This window comes from Danio aesculapii, chromosome 16, assembly GCF_903798145.1.
Source record: "Danio aesculapii chromosome 16, fDanAes4.1, whole genome shotgun sequence".
Classification (NCBI taxonomy): domain Eukaryota; kingdom Metazoa; phylum Chordata; class Actinopteri; order Cypriniformes; family Danionidae; genus Danio; species Danio aesculapii.
In genome coordinates, this window is record NC_079450.1 from 25,455,230 (window position 1) to 25,473,993 (window position 18,764).

The 18,764-nt window shown below is 36.0% G+C and overlaps 2 protein-coding genes across 3 annotated transcripts in view; one reads left to right on the forward strand and one right to left on the reverse strand.

The window, feature by feature from the left end:
• Window positions 1-7,213, reverse strand: part of gstk2 (glutathione S-transferase kappa 2) — a 9,428-nt gene extending 2,215 nt beyond the window's left edge. The window contains exons 1-5 of one of the 2 annotated variants that reach the window (XM_056474722.1): window positions 7,093-7,213; window positions 4,339-4,410; window positions 4,161-4,242; window positions 3,788-3,901; window positions 2,052-2,197 (exon numbers count right to left, since the gene is read on the reverse strand). In XM_056474722.1, the coding sequence (XP_056330697.1) occupies window positions 2,052-2,197; window positions 3,788-3,901; window positions 4,161-4,242; window positions 4,339-4,410 (414 nt within the window). In that variant the 5' untranslated portion in view covers window positions 7,093-7,213. Of the gene's footprint in view, window positions 1-2,051; window positions 2,198-3,787; window positions 3,902-4,160; window positions 4,243-4,338; window positions 4,435-7,092 lie in introns of those variants that run through there. The other variant, XM_056474721.1, reaches the window with a different exon arrangement.
• dgat1b (diacylglycerol O-acyltransferase 1b) overlaps window positions 1-16,969 on the forward strand; it is a 45,431-nt gene extending 28,462 nt beyond the window's left edge. The window contains exons 16-17 of the mRNA XM_056474720.1: window positions 15,954-16,016; window positions 16,163-16,969. Coding sequence (XP_056330695.1) covers window positions 15,954-16,016; window positions 16,163-16,330 — 231 coding nt within the window. The 3' untranslated portion in view covers window positions 16,331-16,969. The remainder of the gene's footprint in view (window positions 1-15,953; window positions 16,017-16,162) is intronic.
• Window positions 16,970-18,764: the final 1,795 nt, after the last annotated feature.

Below are 18,764 nucleotides of genomic sequence, written 5' to 3' on the forward strand. Positions count from 1 at the left end.
CAGTATATAACAGCGAAAATGCTTCTATTACAAGTTACCAATTCCAAAACCCCATGTGATTGCTTAAGTATTTTAGTTGCATTGAACATATATGTAATGTTTTGTAGAGAGCGGAGGCAGGACCCTAATGCAGAAAATCATATTTATTCATTTAAACATATGTAGACAGTAGACGGCTATATTTTTTTCCTTTGAAAGAGCCCATATTATGGGTTTTTGAAAATGCCCTTCCATGTAGTGTGTAACACAGCTCTAAGTGAAGTGAAATATCCAGCTAAGGCTTAAATCTGTAAGTGTACAGTGTTTAAAACTATTGATTCATCTATAAAAGAGTCGACTCATAGTGCTTCAAACGAGTCGTCATGATAACGAGTCATTAGGTGTTTCGCGATGACGCAGCCACGAAACACAAGCCTCGCCAGTAGTTACACGCGCAAACCAGGGAGATTTGAAACCTGCGGCCCCGCCCACTAACACAGAAAAAACACTAGACACACACACACAGACGCCGCCGGTTGAATGAAGTCATAATATTGACAGTCTCTACCCAAAGATGAGTTGTGAACTGTGAAGAGTCAGTGGTTGAGGTTTATTCACTAGTGTAAGTAAGTGCGATTAAAATTGTTGTCTCGTTTAACTTGCAAATTATGTATTTATTGTGTTTTGTTACTTGTTAACCTGGTACAGTACACGCGGTTACTCTTTAGTAGAGAGAGAAAAAGAACAGGTCGAGTTTGTGACGCCTAGGGGCTAGGAGACAGGAGACTCGCGTCGCTTTCCCTAGTTCTTCTGAGGAGCGTTGTGTGTGTGTGTGTGAGAGAGAGAGAGAGAGAGAGAGAGAGAGAGAGAGAGAGAGAGAGACTCGCGTCGCTTTCCCTAGTTTTTCTGAGGAGCGTTGTGTGTGTGTGTGTGTGTGAGAGAGAGAGAGAGAGAGAGACTCGCGTCGCTTTCCCTAGTTCTTCTGAGGAGCGTTGTGTGTGTGTGTGAGAGAGGGAGAGGCTATAGGAGACTCGCGTCAATCTCCCCAGTTCTTCTGAGGAGGGTTGTGTGTGTGTGTGTGTGTGTGTGTGTGTGTGAAAAAAGCCTTACACTATAAAGCGCGTGTGCACTGTGACTACTTTTATATAGTTAATTACCAGCTGGGCATTTCACTCTGTCTCGTGCTGAAGCCTGTCACTGTCGACCAATCGCAGCAGGCTGTCATCGGTCCAATCAGCGCAGATTAGCTTCGCGCTGAGGAGGGGGTTGGGAACAAATGAATCGCTGAACGATTCATATGGGAGTCGTTGGGATAATTAGGTAAAAATAAATGCAGATTATAAGACCATAAAAGTGTTTTATGACCTTGCATGCATATTAGACTGTTGTTGGAGACCCTTACAACCTAAATATGACCCTATTTCATGTATAATATGGGCTCTTTGAAGCAGCAATGAATTCTGGTTGAATAAAGAGTATACACATTCATTCATTTCTTTTCAGCTTAGTCCCTTTATTAATCTGGGGTCACCACAGCGGAATGAACCACCAACTTATCCAGCATATGTTTTACGCAGCGGATGCCCTTCTCGCTGCAACCCATTACTGGGAAACACCCATACACTCTCATTTACACACACTACGGACAATTTAGTTTATTCAATTTACCTATAGTGCATGTCTTTGGACTATGGGGGAAACCAGAACACCCGGAGGAAACCCACGCCAACATGGGGAGCACATGCAAACTCCACACAGAAACGCCAATGGACCCAGCTGAGGCTTGAACCAGCAACCTTCTTGCTGTGAGGTGACAGCGCTACCCACTGCGCGAGCCTGGGTATATGCATTTATTCATAAAATTAAAAAGAGTAAAAGTTGTTAGTTGTTGAGTAAAATATTCTTCATAGTCAAATAGCTGAAAAGGTTATTAATTAACTAATTCTATTGAACTAATTGACAGCACTGATAATAATTGAAAAAGCATTATGTAAATAAATACTATTTAGTGATTTATTTTTATTTATTTTTTATTTTTTCATTGTAATTTCTTATTGCTATGTTTAGGATACCTCAGTGAGTGAGAAAGGCTGGGTAATGTCCTGATGCTTTTGCCACATTCGTTTCCAGAGCTCTCTAGAAACCTTCTCCAACAGGACATTTTCCTCTTGGTTTTTCTCCGCTATAGCAGTCACAAAGCGCATTGCAGGCAAAGTATCTGATGGAAAAAATGTGAGAAAAAAACTTTGATTAATATTTTTTAACTAGTTTAAAATAGACTTTAAAAATAGATAGGAAAATGATGATTTCTATAAAAACCTTTTTGACAAAATGTAAGCTTCCATTAACCCAGCCAACATGATAAAATAAAATGAAAAAGTCAAAAATGTTACATAACAAGGCCATTTTTTAAAATTAACTGTTCATAATAAGGGGCGACATGGTCGCTCAGTGGTTAGCACTGTCACCTCACAGCAAGAAGGTTGCTGGTTTGAGTCCCAGCTTGGTCAGTTGGCATTTCTTTGTGGAGTTTGCATGTTCTCCCTATCTTGGCGGGGTTTCTCTCTGGGTGCTCTGGTTTCCCCCACAGTCCAAAGACATGCAGTATAGGTGAATTGAATAAACTAAATTGGCTTTAGTGTATGTGTGTGAATGAGTGTGTATAGATGTTTCCCAGTACAGGGTTGCAGCTGGAAGGACATCCACTGCATAAAACATATGCTCGATATGTTGGCGGCTCATTGCGCTGTGGTGATCCCTGATAAATAAAGGGACTAAGCCGAAGGCAAGTGAATAAATGAATGTTCAGAATAAGATCTATAACATGCACTAAGAAAATTCATTTCATGCAATCTTTTCAAAAATTTCACACACCAGAAGTATTAGGGTTTTTTTTTTTAGGCTGTAGGACACTCTAGTTTATTTCATGGCTGGGCGATTTGGCCTAAAATCTAAATCTTGATTAATTTAACATTTTAGTTAATTTAGTAATTTACAATTAATGAATGATTTTTTAATTTATTTATTACATTTTTTTTTTGTCCTCATAGTTTACTGACAAGTTTTATATGTCGTCTAAAGGCATTTCTGGCGCAGCTTCCAATCATCGTCAATGTAGTGCAAAGTAAGGCTGGAATTGGACTATCGTCCTACTTGACCAGAGATCAGATGTGGCTGCAAAGTGGCCGCAGAAGTAGAAATCAACCACAGCATTTAACAGAACAGGGTCACGTGACACGTAGGAAAAGTAATTTTAAAAAATCTTCCTGGAAAGATTTGATCAATTATAGGTTCTGAATGTCGATTTCTATTACTTTTCGATTAATTGCCCAGCCCTAGTTCATTTATGTAAGTGAGAATAGCAAAATAAAGTAAACTTTTGACATCATATCCAAAATTTCAAACAGTGGACTAAAAAGCAATATGAAGTGAAGAAACTGCTCCAGTAAGTCTGGGAAAAAATATTAGAGCTCAGGTTTGTATGAAAATGGTTGACAGCAGAGCCTATACAGCCTGTCATTGAGGCTAAAAGTGAACCAACAAAGTATTGACAGCTGTGCGCATCTTGTCATACCAGCAGTATTTGGAATTATTTTGTTTGTAATTATTTTAGATTGTAAACAAAATTATGTGATATTATTGAGATGAATTTGTTCTGACACAATGAATTAGTCATATTTTATTACCATTTTCGAAATGATAATGAATAAACTGTGATATACTGTAGATTTTGGTTTGACTGTACATTGCTTTTCATTGTGCCTGAGGCCATTGGCATCATTATAAAGAAAAACAGTGGTTTGAATACCTTTCTTACAAGGTGAAGGTGGATTCACAGGGACCCCATAGTACTCAGACATCAGTTTCAGATCTGTAATCATATAATGTAGCTTATTGTCGACCATTCCAGGTTCAGTGTTACCTAGAAGTAAAACAAACTGGATTGAAAGTTTTCATTTCTTCATTAATAAAAACAAAATACAGGTTATGTGTAGCTGAATTATGGTGTAGCTGTTACAACGTTATTTGCTACCAGAAAGGCCTGATTTATAATTAGTACACATTAAAACAGATCAACTCCTACCCTGTTTTAAGGTACATTTTTAAAGGAATGCTTAACTTGTTTTTTAAATTTGATTTAGTCAGGAATTAGCAAAAAATAAATAAAAAAGCTCCATTACCTGAACCGTGAAAAACTCCTCCTAAAAATGATGGTTTAAATTTGAGGTCAATGTTCCAAACATTTTTGTAGCGACACAGCACCTAACCACAGAAAATCAATCATATTGGTACTGATAGCATGGCAACTGACAACTTAAAGACAAAAAAAAGGACAAAAAATAAAATAAAATGACAGACCTCAAATGCCAGCCAGGAATAAGGAGAAACAACATCATAGAACAATTCAACCACTTTTCTGGAACTGGACATCTGTAATATAACCACAATGAACATAATTATTTCATTCATACATTCATTTTCTTTTCGGCTTAATCCCTTTATTAATCTGGGGTCGCCACAGCGAAATGAACCGTCAACTTATCCAGCATATGTTTTACACCGCAGATGCCCTTTCAGCTGCAACCCATCACTGGGAAACATCCATACACACTCAATCACACACATACACTACGGCCAATTTAGCTAACCCAATTCACCTATACCGGACTGCACAGTGGCGCAGTGCGTAGCACGTTCGCCTCACAGCAAGAAGGTCGCTGGTTCGAGCCTCGGCTGAGTCAGTTGGCGTTTGTGTGTGGAGTTTGCATGTTCTCCCCGTGTTGGTGTGGGTTTCCTCTGGGTGCTCCGGTTTCCCCCACAAGTCCAAAGACATGTGGTACAGGTGAATTGGGTAGGCTAAATTTGTCTGTAATGTGTGTTTTTATAAACCCACACGAACATAGGGAGAACATGCAAACTCGACACAGAAATACCAACTCACCCAGCCGGGACTATGAACATAATTATGGGCTACAATTTATGAATATCTTATGGCATTTACAGGCATAATGGCATGATACTACACAGTTGGTACATACATAAATAAACGCATTAAAAAATGACTGAAAATAAAAAGAAATGACAAATTACTGTACTACTTTAGTAATTAGCATACTGTAAAATTAAATACAGCACTTTATGTGTTTTACCAAGTCGAAGCACAGTATTGCACTAATTACTATAACATACTGTTATACTACATAAAATTATTATTCTTCTGTCTTCTTCTTCTGAGACTAATTTCTATATGCATCTCCTCCTAGAGCGTTCGTACTACAACCACCAAACTCACACTAAACCTCCAGACTGGTCTGACTCCGGTTGCTATATCTTTCCAACTGATCCGACTTACAGTTTTCCGTAAAAACTCACCCGGAAAATTCGGAAAAGTCCCATTGACTTAACATTAGACCAAAATTTATGACCTCATAACTTTCCACCAGACTGTCATACAAACTTAAGGTTGGGCTCATTTAACTCAGACTATTAATCTGCCAATCACTGATGACCTTTTAACTTACTAGCCACACCCTAGCAACCACTTACGGCACCTTAGCAACTGTCCTATAGACTTCTATTGTAAAAAAAACTGCCATTGACTTTGCATTGGACATACTAACAACATACCAATCCATACTCACAACATACTAATCCATACTAGAAACATACTAACGGCATGCTAACATACTAATCATACTAGAAACATAACAAAATACCAATCCATATCAACAATATACTAACAAACATACTAATCATAATAGCAACATGCTAATTCATACTATAAACATACTAGCAACATGCTAGTTCATGCTAACAACATGCTAGTTACAACAAAATTTCTTAACAACAAAAGAATTATGCTGGAAAGGTTTCTGTTGAGGTAGCCTATTTGTGTGATTTATACATAATAGCTGTATTCTGATCTGTCTTAAAGCATCACTAATTTGTACAGGCATTACAAAGCAATCTGTTGTTACGTATTGTTTATTTATCAAAATAAACATTATCATCAACTTATATCCAGCTTATCATTTCCCAGAATGCATTGTACATCCTTAGTAACATACTGTAAAGCAGGGGTTTTCAAACTTTTAGGACACATGCAAATTTCAGTCGTGTCCCCTCTCAACCTCCGCAGACACACACACACACACATGCACATTTGCCATTTGCCGTGCGTTACTAAATTCCGTAATACTTCCACCAGTCTTTACTCCCTATTTGCATCAAATACCCCAGTTTATCACGGGGGCATAAATGTTCATGAGTAAAGGTGAAACTGCCGAACTGCAGTTAAAGTCACCCAAAATTACAGAAAACTCTTACATGAAAGCAGTTCACGTAAACAACTTAATTACATTATTGTATATTAAGGCAAATAACTACATTACTTATGTGCATGTAAACTAAGTCAGTATGTCTTTAAAGTTAGTGAAAGATCTAGAAGGGCATCCTGCTGATTTGATTCAAAATGGCACTTGTTTGTCAGACGGTGTAACACCAGTTTGACTTTCATTCATTTACCGTCATTCATTTTAAAAAGCAACCGGTCCATTTTATTTGCATATATTTTACTCGAACGCATTAACTCTATATGTGCCTGATAGTTAGATGTGAAGCTAACGTTAATCAAATTCACTCTAGTGAGCACATAAAAATCGTCATCATAATTTACTCGAGTCCATGCCTCAATGTCTCGCACCCTCCTTAGTAAGTGCTGTTTGATAGTTTGAAAACCCCTGCTGTAAAGTGCATATGCAGTACAAAATTGTTGAGTACATTGGAAAATACTTTAAAACAACAATATGTACAGTGTGTGTATTCCGAAGATAGAAGGTTAACGGGGTAAAAAGATATAAACAAATAGATTTAATGGGCCAGAAATACTACATTATAGTGAATAATCCAATTCAAAATAAAAGCTTAGTTTTTCCTGAGTGAATTATGTTTATTTTTATAATGCTACTAAAGTTACTCGACCAAGAGCAGTCAAGAATGCACATGTAAATGTCCTTTAAAAAGAAAAATAAACACTTTCTGGTGTGCTGCAGCTCCAGATTAACTTACAGTTACAGTATGGTAGCAGTATTTACATGAATATCTTGAACTTACCTTGCTGTCGTTCTCCTCTTATTTGGTGTGATGTTGATGGTTTGTCAGGCTGTTTTATAGTGCCACTGCCAGCCCCTATAGACAGCATAGAACCAAAATACATGGGGGGTTTAAATACTAGAGAGCACTGCAATAGTTCAGCCAGGACAGAATGAGCTGTGTAGAATGTCCTTATAGGAAGGGTCTTCTTATCCTGGAGGATTCTAGCTGTTGTGGGAGGAGGATAATGATATTTATTTTATTCTAATGTAATGTATTGTATATTGGGGCAGCACTTTTGCTCAGTGGTTAGTATGATTGATTCAATATGCAATATGTCCACCGGTATATTCCAGCTATATTAATCTTCGATGTGATAAACAAAATATACATTTCGAATAAATTGTAACATTTTAATCTAGTTGCTTATTTTGATTTGGAATGAGATTTTACAGTAATACTCTTTTTACTTTATTTTTGATTAAATAAATATACATTTGGCAAGCAGAAATGACTAGCAGAAAAATTTAGATTGTTAGTTTACATAGACATGCATCTTACTTTCTTTCTTACTTTTTATTGTGTGTTTGTGTTATAAGGATATCTGTCCATTCATTCAGGTGTTTGAAACTTTGATTTGTATACTTTGTCCACCATTAGAACATCAAAAACTATGGCGTGTGTTTGGCTATTATGGTTGGTATTTGTTTGAGTTGACAACTTCCAAAACCTTATAAAATGTGAAAAGTGATCAAAACCATGTCAGTAATTTCTCTGTCTCACGCAAACAAAGATCTGCAGCAGGATATGAGTTTTTGATGCCTGTATTGTTCATTACTGTCCAATGCTGTAATTATGATGAGAAAACTCATGTACATTATGCTTAAGTATTCTGCCCTGTTCATGGGCACATCTTGAGAAATTCTGTTATGTGGTTTGTTGTGATGTCTTTTGTCCATGTTGAATCCAAATATCAGGAGAGTTCATTTGGAAGCAAATTGAGACCGACAACAGTTTTTTATTTTAATTTTATGTTTTAAAGATGTTTCTTCTGTTCAGCAAGCTGCCATTTATTTGATCTAAATTTTCAAAAAAAAATTATTTGAATATATTTAAACATTTAATTTATTCTTGTGATTTCAAAACTGGTAACAGAAAAAGTTATAGAATTTGTGTTGATAGGTAACATGGTTTTTGTTTACTGCACCAACAAATGCGCTGACACAATGCCTCTGCATCTGAGATGAGAAGCACACCTCAGCACGCCACGTCTCTACATTGTTTTCTATTTGCCACAGACAGACACCAAATGGTGCCACTGCTGTGTGTGTGCACTCATAGAAAACAATGTTTAGAACTTAAAAGTATGTGGGTCTGGTGTGTGACCCCCTCCTTGTCTTTAAAATCTTTCTGAGAACAATCATACAGGTGCGGATACATCTGGACCAGCTCTGCTACTCAACCCTATAGTGTAGTCATGTTGCTTGTTGTTCTTCTGTATGACCTCCATGGATATGAGAAATGAATTAATCGGGTGTCAATAAAGGGAGAATTTCAGAACACACCCACCGGTAGCTCAAAGGTGTTTAGGAGCCATAATAAACTCCCCCAGAAAGTTAGCTTAGGTGAGCTGTTTTAAACTGGTGATCTTAAACAAACTCCAAATGAACATTTGTTTTGTCTGGATTTGTTAATTTCACTTCATTTGCTGTTTTGAGTATATGAGGGACTTTAGAAGAAACCACAAAGATTTAGAGTGCCATTTTGTATTGAGTTTGGTTTTTAGTCATAAGGAAATACGCCATTAGCTTAAATTTGTCAGAACCGAAGAAGACCCCAGACTTTCCGTTACACACGATGAATGGAAAACCAAGGCACTACAAACATTGTAGAAAATTGTTATGCTGCAGTCACACAAGAGTTTGAGCATGCGAAATTCTGTTAAATAGTGCTGCGATATGGGCAAAAAAATCATATCCCTATATTTTTAGGAGGAATGACGGTATACGATATATATCTGATACGATAAGTTAAAACTTTATTAAACATTTTTTGAGCAAAATATAATTCAAACACAGGGGTTTCCCTCCCTGTTTACAAATAAACAGCTGCACAAAAAATAACAGCTGCACAAAATCTTTGATAAATAAATACAGTACAGGGGTTTTTCCTGCTTAACACTATACACACACAGAAAAAAATTAATTCAAAGATGATTCCTTGGATTTACTCAATTTTTTTATGTTAAGTGGTTGTAAACAATTTATTTGGGCTGAATTTAAACAAACAAATTAAGTTGAACATTGTTACATTTAATTTGTTTGTTTAAATTCAACACAAATAAATTGTGAACTTTTTTCAGTGCAGCACTACTGTGCTGTTGTGCAAATAACAAAGTAAACAGAATCATAGAAAGCATAGCTACATTGTCAGAGCAAAAAAGGAACACACTTAAATAGTAACACAACAAAAAGTACTGTAGAAAGGAACCACACAGAATGTAAATATGAAACACAGTATTTTGTCACAATTCCAATGTTGTTATAAATAATCCTCTATTTGTGTGATTTATAAACAATTAAATCAGCTGTATATGTTTTTTAGTTACACATTTACATGTATGTATTGTGCACAATTATTAAACAGTAAAATTATTAAACAGTATTAAACAAAACTTCTTGCACGCCCCCTCAAATATATGCTGCTCAAGTGCAGATCTTCTTGTGCTCTCTAAAAAAAACGCATCTGAAGTGCGATTTACTGTGTTTATGTAACAAGTATGTCTCCAACATTTATTAGATTGGCTAGGAATATTTATGAATGTCACCAACAGACCTACAGAATGGCGTTAATGCATCCTGAAGTAAAGTGAAACAGCTATACGTCGTGTTTGCTCGCATCACGCCACCTGTCAGTCAGTCAGTCAGCATGCCACCTTAAAGAGTTAAACAAATAGCGCACAGCACTACTACAGTTACAGAAAAGTTTGCGCTGTTATAATTCACTCATCTTTTAATACGTTTTGGTGCGATTTATAACCCGCTATTTAAAAAAAAAAAAAAAAAACACGACTGAATGTTTTGAATGAGAAGCTGTAATGTAGCCGTGGCGGGATCAATTTTGGTGTGGTGCCATGCCATGGAAGAATGAATATAGCGGAAACCATGTACATGTCTCACGCATTCACGTGATGCGATTACGCAGGTCAGAGTTTACCAAGCTTGAACTTTGCAATCCAGCGACATGCGAAACTTGTCTTCCTTCTCTGCTACCACTGTCACAGAATGCATTATTCCCTACTTTATCAGGGATCACAACAGAATAATGAACAGCCAATTACCCTGGCAATTGTTTTACACAGCAGATGCCCTTCCAGCGACAAGCTAGTGTTGAGAGTACAACCCCTCGGAACTGGAAAACACCCAAACAGTCTCATTCTCACACTACGGCCAATTAAGTTAATTCAATTAACCTATATTGCATGTATTTGGTATGTGGAGAAAACCGATGCAAATATAGGAGAACATGCAAACTCCACAAGAGAAGATCAAAAACAATGGCGAGTCAACCATGCTAACCACTGAGTAACAGTGCCGCTCCAATAGACAATACATTACATTAATTTAATATAAAAAATCCTTATCGTTCTTCTGAAAATACGGGAGTTTTTCAGGAAAAATAACAAAACGGGAGGGTGGCGGAAGATGATTGTGAAATACGGGTGACTGCCAGGAAAAACAAGAGTGATGGCAGGTATGGTTAGGACATTCTGTCCAGGCTAAACTATTGCTGTGTTCTCTGGGTAGGCTTTCCAACCAATAATTCCAATCATCTCTAACTCTGTAAACGCAAACAACGGCTTGTGGGCCATATATTGCTCTAAAACTCCAGAATGCAACAGCAAGAGTTTAAACGAGCCAGAGGAGAACACACTGTTCATCTGTTACTGATAGCACTTGCAATATATCCAAGGTGATGTTTACTTACAAAACAGCCACTAGTTCTGCAACCCTTTACCTAAATTCATTAATTCAGACTTGTATTTCTTCCAGAAATTTACATGCAAGTGAAAGACACATTATGGCGGCAACCAGAATACGCACAAGACAATCATGTCCATATATCTCATAAAACAGATTATAAAAAGGCTTTAGAAAAAGTCAAACATTTTCGAGAAACAATGACATTAATAACTTTCCTGCTAAGTTTTGAAGGCTGAATATTAGGAACTGAGTACAGAGACAGCCACGTCAAATCTGAGGTCATGTAAACAAGCTCATTAGGATTTAATCCAGGAGGCTGGTTGTCTGTGAAAAGAACAAACTTCATAAAGGTTTATGTAAAAAATAAATATAAATGATGTGTGATATATGAACAAATGCATGTTATAAATTGTATATTGCTCCCAGAAGAGCTTTGAATTTAGTACATTTACGTCTTGAAGTCTCATACCCTACCGGTCAAAAGTTTGGGGTCAGTGGGATTTTTAAATGTTTTAAATTAAGCTTATCCTGCTTACTAAAGCTGTATTTATTTAATCAAAAATACATTAAATAGTGTAAAATTGTGAAATGTTACTGCACTATAAAATAACTGTCACATGATCCTTCAGAAATCACTCTAATATTAATTATTGTTATTATTACTATTATATATTATTATTAATGGTAATAGTAATAAAAGCTAGGGATGTGCACATCAATGCTGGAGTATTGATATATCGATACTCGATACTCAAAAGCTTTTATTTTGGTATCGAAATTTTTTTAAAAGTATATATGTTTGAATAATTTCTGTATTTAACATAATGTTAGCGCTGTGTACAGGATGGTCGGTGACGCCTTGTACATAGGATGTTACACTAATCAATCTGTGGCAGAACATGAGCTATCATGTGCCTTTCAGCTAACTTGTGTACTCAACACACGCAAGTTGCACACTTCCACATTACAGAACGATATTGGCAGAGAGGAAATGTAGCATGGTGTGATACTACTTCTCATCAGCAGAAAAAAATATTGCACTGCAATATTTGTGATAAGAAATTCATACACAGCAACAATACAAGCAACCTTATTAAACACTCACAGACAACACACCATGCATACTCTGTGTGTGTGTGTGTGTGTGTGTGTGTGTGCGTGCGTGCGTGCGTGCGTGCGTGCGTGCGTGCGTGCGTGCGTGCGTGCGTGCGTGCGTGCGTGCGTGCGTGTGTGTGCGTGTGTGTGTGTGTGTGTGTGTGTGTGCAGTGTTTATATGCAACGTGTGCGTGTGTGAATGTACAGTACAATGTAAAGTCAGAATTATTAGCCCCCCTTTGATTTTTTTTTTTTTTCCCTATATTTCACTAATGATGTTTAACAGAGCAAGGAAAGTTTCACAGTATGTCTGATAATATTTTTTCTTCTGGAGAAAGTCTTATTTGTTTTATTTCAGCTAGAATAAAAGCACTTTTTAATTTTTTAAACACCATTTTAAGGTCAAAATTATTAGCCCCTTTTAGCTATTTTTTTTCGATAGTCTACAGAACAAACCATCGTTATACAATAACTTGCCTAATTACCCTAACCTGCCTAGTTAACCTAATTAACCTAGTTAAGCCTTTAAATGTAACTAAGCTGTATAAAAGTGTCTTGAAAAATATTTAGTAAAATATTAATTACTGTCATCATGGCAAAGATAAAAGAAATCAGTTATTAGAAATCAGTTAATAAAACTATTATGTTTAGAAATGTGTTGAAAAAAATCTTCTCTCCGTTAAACAGAATTTGGGGGAAAAATAAACAGGGGGGCTAATTATTCAGGGAGGCTGTATATTTTTAACAAGTAATAATCTTTTTTTTAAATAACATTATTTTAAAAAATCACATTAATTGTGGCAAAAGTGGCATTGTATCGGTATCGTAAAAATGTTAAATAAAAGTATCGATATCGTATCTCAATCAAAAATGGTGGTATTGCCCATCCCTAATAAAAGCAATAATGACTTGTGTAATAATTTCATTTGAAACTACACACAATAAGTAATAAATAAATATTTAATAAATAAGTATTTAACAATTTTCAAAGGTTTTACATGTAATAAATGCCACCTTGATGAACAGAATAATTTTATTACAATTATTAAATAGAATTAATAATTAAAAAAACTGACCCCAAACTTTGACCAGAAGTGTAAATTTACTGTCTAGGATTTATGTTTTTATATTTTCTAGTTTTCCAGAAATTACACATGAATAGGTAATTTCCCAAGTACCTGAGCCTTCTTTAACTCTTACAAAACATGATTGTTTCAATTTGAGTTGGACGTAGCAAAGATTTTTATATCCACACAGTGCTGTAAAAAAACAAAATGAAAAAATGCAGTTAACTGCAAGTAACTGATGCCTTTCTGTTACTCACTTAGGTACTAGCAGTGCTGGGGTTGTGGGTTTGGTTCCCAGGGAGACCAAGAACTGATCAAATGTGCACCTTCAATAACATTTGGCAGCACGGTGGCGCAGTGGGTAGCACAATCGCCTGACAACAAGAAGGGCGCTGGTGCGAGCCCTGGCTGGGTCAGTTGGCATTTCTGTGTGGAGTTTGCATGTTCTCTCTGTGTTTGCGTGGGTTTCCTCTGGGTGCTTGCCCTACAGTCCAAAGATATGTGATATAGGTGAATTGAATAAGCTAAATTGGCCAAAGTGTATGTGAGCGTGTGCAAGAATGTACGGGTGTTTCCTAGTGTTGGGTTGCAGCTGAAAGGGCATCCGCTGTGTAAAACATATGCTGGATAACTTGTCGGTGCATTCCGATGTGGCGACCCCTGATTACTAAAATGGCTAAGCTGAAGGAAAATGTATGAATGAATGCAGTAGAAGTCACTGTGGATCTTTTTTCTTAAAAAAAAATTACTTGCATGTTAGAAGATGATGCAATGAAGACATGGTGGCTTTTGGAGTCATGAGACCGTTCTTTGGTCATGCAGCGCCGCTCAAGATGAAAAACAAATGAACTACTTGAATGACAGACTTTGGCTAAGGGATTTTAGAATGACCAAAACAACATTTCAGATGTTGTGCACGCTGCTCAATCTGCTTGTTTTTGTCCATTAGTGTCCATTCTTGTTATCACACGATCTGACGTAACACAATTCACTTAAGATTTTATGAGCATTTTCAAAATTTAGTAAGCAGGAGCCTCGTTCATCTGATGCATTCAGGCATGAGGTGATTAGAGTGAGGATGAACATTTTTGCCAAAATGGTTCTAACCTGTGAGTGTCCAAGATGCGGCTCTAAATTACTCCCGCAGGCATGACTCCATACTGATAAATGAACTGGCGTCTCAAACATAGATCATCAAGCGACCGGATGCAAGTGCAGTGAGCATGCCAAGAACTGTTTTTGGATTAAAGCTAATAATATTGTAAATAACGTTCAGTTTCTTGCTCAAACCACTCATACGACCTCAATGTATCATCAGGAGGCACAGGCACTGATTTTTCGACTTGTTTGTATGTGTTTATTTTTAATCTCAAAATCGGTGACCATTGACTTGCATTATGAATCAGCAAGAACCACGTATTCACGTCATCTACATCTTTAATAGCCTGAGGTGAATTGACTGTAAATTTACATTTTTACATGAAATATCTTCTTTAGGGGCTCTACTTTAGTGATCTAGGCGCAAAGTCTAAGTGCATGGCGCAAAAGCAATAAGGCCATGTCAGAATCCACTTTTGCTATTTTAACTAAATAAATACACATTGCGCCACGGCACATGGTCTAACAGGGTTGTGCTTATTTTCTTAATAAGTTATGGGTGTGTTTTGAGCATAATGTGCATTAAAGCAATCAGAGTCTCATCTCCCATTCCCTTTAAGCGTCAGTTGCGCCACGCCATGGCACATTCCCTATTTACATGGTGGACTTTGTAAGTGGAAAAACTGAATACTTCACTAGCGAAAAACAGTTAAACAAACCAACTGCAGCAAGAGGATAAAGGCCTCCTCCATTTTATTCTTTACTTTTTTACTTCCATCCATTAGCCTACATATTTCATTTAGCTTGTTAAGCACAAAGATTTGTTTCAAAACTATTTCTAAATTCAGTTCTAATTTCCATCAAAGCAATAAATGAACAATAATAAATGAAGTGTGGTCAAAAGTTATATCCAAACACAGGTCTTATTCTTATGCGCCATATGGTGATGCAGACGTCTCCAATACCCAACAGATGGACAAATCTAAACTTGTTTTTATTAAAACAAATATATATATGCATATAATAAATAATTCTGCTAATAATAACATTGTACAATTGCAAATTGACATGAATAAACTGAAAAAAGCCCCCTGAGATGAGGCACAGAGGCAGTAGTTTTCATATTTATGCACAAAATAATATTTTTTGTAACATTTTAATCCTTAAATTTTTTTCATATGTAAGATATTTGTGTATTGCTGTACATAATGTGTGTATTAAGCAATGTGTAAGCGTTTGGACCTGCATAGGCGCATGACTGACTATTTAGTTTATTCAATTCACCTATATGTCTTTGGACTCTGGGGGAAATTGGAGCATGCAAACCTCACACAGAAATGCCAACTGGCCCAGCTGGGACTCAAACCAGCGACCTTCTTACTGTGAGGCAAAACTGCTAACCACTGAGCCACCATGTTGCCCCAAAACAGACTTTATTTGTGAAAACATTAAGTATAATTCTACTTTACTTCTTTTTAGTTTAAAAGGCATAGGTCTATACTAATAGCACACTTGAATAAACTTCTTTTTTCAGTAAAGGTAGTGTGAAATGTGAAGCAAGACAAGTGTGAAAAGCCATTTCGAAACACTTACTCAGTAGATTAACCTGTTTAACATGAGTGTATCTCTCTTTCTGCAGTATCTGGTCAGTGTTCCTCTCAGGATGTTCAGACTGTGGGCATTTATGGGAATGATGGCACAGGTATTAACCTTTTTATGCATTTGCATAAAGTTTGTGCATAAAAAACTACATGTTATGCCTGTGAAAATGATCCAAGCCTGCTAGCTGAGCTGTAAAAATAATCTTTTACTTGTTTACACTTCACTTAAAACTGATCTTCATTTCAGATTCCACTGGCATGGTTGGTGTCCAGGTTTCTTCGAGGCAACTATGGAAATGCTGCTGTGTGGCTCTCACTCATTATCGGTCAACCTATCGCTGTTCTTATGTATGTTCATGACTACTATGTCACAAATCACCAAGACGACCTGACTATCACTGAAGATCTGTTATAATCCTGATTGGTGCACTTGGTTAAGCAGCTACACTGCTAAATACTGCGGTAAGACTATATAGATAATTTTGAGGGGTGTAAACAAAAACAATGGTCCCAATGTATTTCCTGTTTTACATTTTTCATTTCTACAGCTTCCGAGAATCCAAAAAGAGCAACAACATTGATAAATAATGTTATGATAGCTGTTTTAACATTAAGTCATGATTGAATCCCTCTTGTTACAGTTATGAAATAGTTTGATAACAAGCAGGAAATGTTCATGGGAGCACATTGAAATGGTCTATTGTAGAGATACTGCTGCAGATGCACTAGAACATTTGAATATTATGTTTAAACCTGTTTGCCAGTCTATGCAAAGTCTAGAACTGCCAATAGAAACACACAGGAGTCTTTAAGCTTTTACATGTACAATACTTTTTATATGACACATCTACAGGTGTCAGATGCTTAACTAAATTAAATGGTTCTTATTTTTTGAGGGTTTATTACTAGTTGGCATTACCGACCATTCGAGAGACTTTCTCACACTCAGGTCTATGTTCTGTCACTTATCTCTGCTGTTTATCATTTGCATAGGGACTCTGTAGAAATGCTGGAACTGATCACTGCACAAATATATATAAGTATGTATATATATATATATATATATATATATATATATATATATATATATATATATATATATATATATATATATATATATATATATATATATATATATATACAGTATATGTGTGTATATATATATATGTATATGTTGTTTTTAATTAAGTGTCAGTCGATAAATCTATATAATGCGATGCTATATAGGTACAGACAAACATGTACATTTTTATAAATGTTTTTAAAGCAATATATGTGTGCATACACTTTAAATATTGTAGTGTGACCGTTTTTCGCAAAGGGATGTGAAAGGAAATGTATTTTTAATCTAAAATATGGTACTTCCAGATTATTGTCTCACTCGTTTTATTTGATAAAATGATTTTAAATGGTGTTTTTTTTATGTATCTGAACTACTGCTGCCATCTGTGCTCCGTTATAGGCATTATGGGACCTTCTTATTAAAAATGCGCCACCTTGTGGTGACTTTTGAGATTAAACAAACCTGCAAATGATTGCACTGTTGCTCCGGTTATTTGTTTTCATGGAGGCATTTATCAAGCGTAATTGTATTCACTAGAGAGAAGCGGATGCATTGTAATCTCACAGTGTGTTATTTTTCACAGATCAGGACTTTCCAGGGCAATTTGTCCTCACATGATGAGGGTGCCAGATCCTCACAATCAGTGCAAGTTTGTGATAAATGGCTCTGGAGATAAGTCTTATAATAGCTACGGGTCATATTGTATGAACATCCTATCGTGTGCCGCAGTGCCACAGACGCTCTTCAAGAGCTGTGTTATCTAATAGGCTGATAGTGCTTCACCGTGCTGCGATCTGTTTAGTATACATTGCCATACATACAAAAGATTGGAACAGCTGAAGAATGATTACGGCGCAGAAAATCAATGCTGTATGTGTCACTGTTTATTCCGTTAAACGACTTATATCAAGTTGAAAACATTCCCACTTTGAGCTAAAGTTTACCGTTTATTTGCAGATGCACTGTTGTTCAGAAGTTTAGAGTCAATATAATAAATCTATACAAAAGGAGAGAAATGTATTTCTTTTTCAAATGAGTGCTATCAAATGTTCAAATCAGTTCAAATTTTGAGCTTTCTATTCAGTGACGAATCATAAAAACAGTATTCCACGTTGATAAAAATGATTTTTGAAAGATCACATGACTCTAAAGCAAGGTTCAATGCTGAAAAGGTAGTTTTGTGATGGATATGTATGTGACAATAGAATAAGCTAAGCAATTCTGCAATGATGAGTGGGCTTTGAAACTGTAAAAATTTACAGAAGCACAGTTAATTTGGGTTTTTGATCAAATAAATGTAGCATTAGTGAGAAATTAAAATATCTACCAACAGCAGGAATGTGTTATAGGTAAGGGCCAGACAGAATTTTTTGCTATTTCTGCTGAGAATTTTGTAAGAAATCTGTGGATTTATGCGGAATGATTTTGGAAGTATCATAACTAATATATGATATAATATGATATAATTCTATATTATATAATATATAAAATAACTAATTAATATAAAATAACAAATAATACCATTTTAACTGTTATTTAATGTTTACAGTGCAAATCCAATGAGATCCATTTACTTGGTAAACAAAGCAAGTCTCTTGTATAATATATCTACTAAAAAAACAGAACATACTACATTACTATATGTATTGTAAATAAATCATATGAACGTTTTTATGTTAGTCAATAATATTATTAAAATAAATATAAAAAAATGAATAAATATAAATGTACACACATTTACACATGTAAATATATAGATTCAGTGATGGGCTGGAAATCGGAGGAT